We start from the raw sequence: 4312 nt of genomic DNA, 5'->3' as shown, positions 1-4312 counted from the left end.
AGCTAATTTTTTTGTATTTTTAGTAGAGACGGGTTTTCACTGTGTTAGCCAGGATGGTCTTGATCTCCTGACCTTGTGATCTGCCTGCCTCAGCCTCCCAAAGTGCTGAGATTACAGGTGTGAGGCACCATGCCCGGCCCATTTTTAATATTTTTTTTGAGGTGGAGTTTTGCTCTGTCACCCAGGCTGGAGGGCAGTGGCACAATCTCATGCCTCTGCCTGGGTTCAACCTCTGCCTCCTGGGTTCCAGTGATTCTCCTGCCTCAGCCTCCTGAGTAGCTGGGATTACAGGTGTCCACCACCACGCCTGGCTAATTTTTGTATTTCTAGTAGAGACAGGGTTTTGCCATGTTGGCCAGGCTGGTCTCGAACTCCTGACCTCAGGTGATCTGTCTGCCTTGGCCTCCCAAAGTGCTGGGACTACAGGTGTGAGCCACTGTGTCAAGCCCATTTTTAAGATATTTTCTTAGTGATTACCATGATTACCATCATGATTACCATGATGATTGCACTGAACGTTCTAACATCCTAAAACAATCTAGACCAGTAAGGCTCAGAAATATACAAAATCTCTGCTTCTCTATAAATGTTACCCCCACTTATGATGTTGTCATCACAGATTACATCTTTATATATAATGGGGTAAAAAACATAGACTTATAATGCAGACCTTTTATGCATTTGTCCTTTAGCTCACTTAGGAAATATGTATTGGCAAAAACCACAATTAATTTTGCACCAGCCTAATACAAAACGTACTTAGAAACCAACATACAGGGATACCAACTTTTGTACTTACCCATGTAGTTGCCTTTATTGGAGGTCTTTATTTTTGTATGGCTTTGAGTGCCTGTCTAGTGTTCTTTCATTTCAACCTTTAGGACTCCCTTTAAAAGCATTTCTTGTAGGGCAGCCTATTTGTAACAAGCTTCCTCAGCTTTTATCTATCTGGATACGTTTTAATTTCTCCTTCACTTTAAAGAATAATTTTGCCAGATAACAGAATTCTTAGTTAACAGGGTTTCTTCCCCCTCTTAGCAGTTTAACTAAGCCGTCCCACTGCCTTCTGACCTCTGGGTTCTGAGAAAAAACTGGCTAGAAATCTTACCCAGAACCCCTTGTTCAGGACAGGTCTCCTCACTTGCTGTTTTCAAGATTCCTTATATTTCAACAATTTGATTAGAAAGAGACCTGCTGCGGATCTCTTTAAACAGACTCTACTCAGTTTGTTGAACTTCTTGCATGTGTAGACATGCCTTTCATCACATTTGGGATACTCTCAGTCATTATTTCTCCAAATATTTTTTCCATCCCCTTCTCTACTCTTTTCCTTCTTGAACATCCCTACTATACATGTTGGTCTATGTGACGGTGTCCCATGGTCCATTAAGTTCACTTTCCTTTTTTCTCTTTTTTGACATGGAGTCTCACTCTGTCACCCAGGCTGGGGTACAGTGGAACGATTTCGGCTCAATGCAATCTCCGCCTCCCGGGTTCAAGTGATTCTCCTGCCTCAGCCTCCAGAGTAGCTGGGACTAAAGGCGCGTGCACCACGCCCGGCTGATTTCTGTATTTTTAGTAGAGACGGGGTTTCCCCATGTTGGCCAAGATGCTCTCGATCTCCTGACTTCAAGTGATCTGCTTGCCTCGGCCTCCCAAAGTGCTAGGATTACACGCGTGAGCCACCATGCCCAGCCATGAAGTTCACTTTTCTTAGATCTTTTTTTTTCTCCTCAGACTGATTTCAATTGTCCTGTCTTCAAGTTTGCCAGTTTTTCTGCCTGCTCAAATCTACTGCTGAAACCCTCTAGCAAAATTTCCACTTCATTTTTTAGTTCCAGACTTCCTATGTTTCTTTTACAATTTGTATTTCTTACTGATATTTTCATTTTGTTCACACATCATTTTCCTGGTTCTTTTAGTTCTCTATGGTTTCTTTTTTTTTTTTTCGAGACAGAGTCTCGCTCCGTCCCCTAGGCTGGAGTGCAGTGGCGCAATCTTGGCTCACTGCAATCTCCACCTCTCGGGTTCACACCATTGTCGTGCCTCAGACTCCAGAGTAGTTGGGACTACAGGCACCGCCACCATGCCCAGCTAATTTTTTGTATTTTTAGTAAAGACGGGGTTTCACCATGTTGGCCAGGATGGTCTCGATCTCCTGACCCCATGATCTCCCGCCTCGGCCTCCCAAAGTGCTGGGATTACAGGCGTGAGCCACTGCGTCCAGCCTAGTTCTCTATGGTTTCTTTTACCTCTCTGAGCATATCTGAAGCAGTTGATTTAAAGTTTTTGTCTAGTTAAGTACAATGTCTGTGCTTTCTCCAGGACGCTTTCTGTCAGCTTACTTTTTTCCTTTGAATGGGACATATTTTCTTGCTTCATTATATGCTTCATGATTTTCGCTTTGTTAAAAACTGCATAACTGAATATGAAAATGTGGTATCCCTCCCCTATGCTTTGCTGTTTTTGACTGTTGAAGACTAGAGTCACATGCTCATTTAGTGACTTTTCCAAACTATTTTTGCAAAGACTATTCTTTGTTGAGCACAGTCACTCAAGTCTTTTTTCTTTAGCTTGTGTTCAACTAGTGTTTTGACAGAGATTTCTTTGAATATCAAGGGAAAAATAAAAACAAAACACTTCTCCCAGTCTTTGTGTCGGGGTACTTTTTTAACACTGTTTACAACTCTTTCTGAGCTGACTGCCTTCACTGAGCCTAGAGATTACCCAGAGTTCTCGAGAAAGCTTATGGTCTTAAGGTCTTTTCTGAACACACATCCACTCCTGGGCATGCATGTGACTTCCTGGATTCCCCAAAATATATGGGTGCTTTTTTTTTTTAAATTTATTATATTTTTTCTGAGACAGAGCCTCACTCCAGTTGCCCAGGCTAGAGTGCAGTGGCATGATCTCAGATCACTGCAACCCCCGCCTACCAGGTTCAAGCAATTCTTGTGCTTCAGCCTCCCAAGTAGCTGGGATTACAGGTATGTGCCACCACACCTGGCTAATTTTTGTACTTTTAGCAGAGACAGGGTTTTGCCATGTTGGCCAGGCTGGTCTTGAACTCCTGGCCTCAAGCAATCCGCCTGCCTCGGCCTCCCAAATTGCTGGGATTACAGACGCGAGTCATCACACTCGGCCTTTCTTAATTTTTAGTAGAGACAGGGTCCTGCCATGCTATATTGGCTGGTCCTGAACTTCTGGCCTCATACGATCCTCCTACCTTGGCCTCTCAAAGTGCTCAGATCGTAGGTATGAACCACCACTCCCACTCCAAGGCTGCTTTTGAATGCCTTTACTTCCCCACAAGAAACTCCTCAGCTTTTCTTCCTAGGCTTTAGATGGCCAGCTGTATGGGTAACCACGGTACAAAGGCCTGGACCAGAGTAGAGTCCTGAGGGGACAGGGTTGCCACTAGCCTGGCTGTTGAACTGGGAAGGGGTCAGGACTACAAGGCAAATCAAAGGACCCTGGTAGCCATCATGTCATACCTCTTTGTGTTAAGTGGGGAAATCACAGTTCTGCTCAAGGTGCCAGGGGCCAGGCCAGGTCAACTTCCTTGCTGACATCCAGCCTTGGCTCCTTGAGTCAGAGTACCCCCCTCACCCTCCCCACCTGTGATGATACAGATGACACAAATGCCTCCTAGGGGTAAGCACAGGGTTCCATGGACATCACTTCCTCAGAATAAGGGCACCAGGGGGAACTGTACTTAAAGTACCTGGCTGCTGATAGTGAGGACAGATGGCTTCCAGCTCAGTGTCACTACAGCAGGCGGGACCACAGGCTGCAGATCCAGGGTGGGTCACAGCAGGAGCATCACTCACAGGGGTCTGGGCTGCAGGGGTCCAAGGGGATGGTCCTGGAGCTGAGAGCTCCATCTCTGCCTCCTCACGGCGAGTTCTGAGGCTGGGCATGACTAGGACCTGGAGACCACCAACAAAACAGGTGAGTATACAGACAGGCTAGCTCCAGAGATTCACCCTCTCATCAGGCCAGGGTCTCTTCCTCCACCCCTGTAGCCCAAGACCTGAAGAGGGCCTGGTGCTGCCTGGTCTCAGGGGCTGATGCTATGTTCCCTGATCCTGGACCCAAAAAGAGGGAGTCAGCCATGGAGACACAGACTCACAAGCCAGGGCCACAGCTACAAAGGGGCAAGAGTCTAACCCTAAGGCAAAGTTGGGTAACGGTGCCCAGGCCTACCATGATAGGAGGGCAGCCCCCATAGGGCCTGTATCCTGCTCTGGGGCCTGTATCCTGCTCTGCGGCCTGTGTCCTGCTGTGGGCCTGTGTCCTGCTGTGGGGCCTG

General features: G+C 46.7%; 1 protein-coding gene across 3 annotated transcripts in view; it reads right to left on the bottom strand.

Moving 5' to 3' along the window:
• The window catches only part of ZNF16 (zinc finger protein 16), a 15056-nt gene that overhangs the window by 7281 nt on the left and 3463 nt on the right, over window positions 1–4312 (bottom strand). For 2 of the 3 annotated variants that reach the window (XM_011937982.1, XM_011937984.1), the window contains exon 2: window positions 3725–3929. In XM_011937982.1, coding sequence (XP_011793372.1) covers window positions 3725–3920 — 196 coding nt within the window. In that variant the 5' untranslated portion in view covers window positions 3921–3929. Of the gene's footprint in view, window positions 1–3724; window positions 3969–4312 lie in introns of all 3 variants that reach the window. The other variant, XM_011937983.1, reaches the window with a different exon arrangement.

Source organism: Colobus angolensis, unplaced genomic scaffold, assembly GCF_000951035.1.
Source record: "Colobus angolensis palliatus isolate OR3802 unplaced genomic scaffold, Cang.pa_1.0 Scaffold17, whole genome shotgun sequence".
Classification (NCBI taxonomy): Eukaryota; Metazoa; Chordata; class Mammalia; order Primates; family Cercopithecidae; genus Colobus; species Colobus angolensis.
Note: the sequence above shows the minus strand (reverse complement) of the source record. Positions and strands in the feature narration are given on the sequence as shown.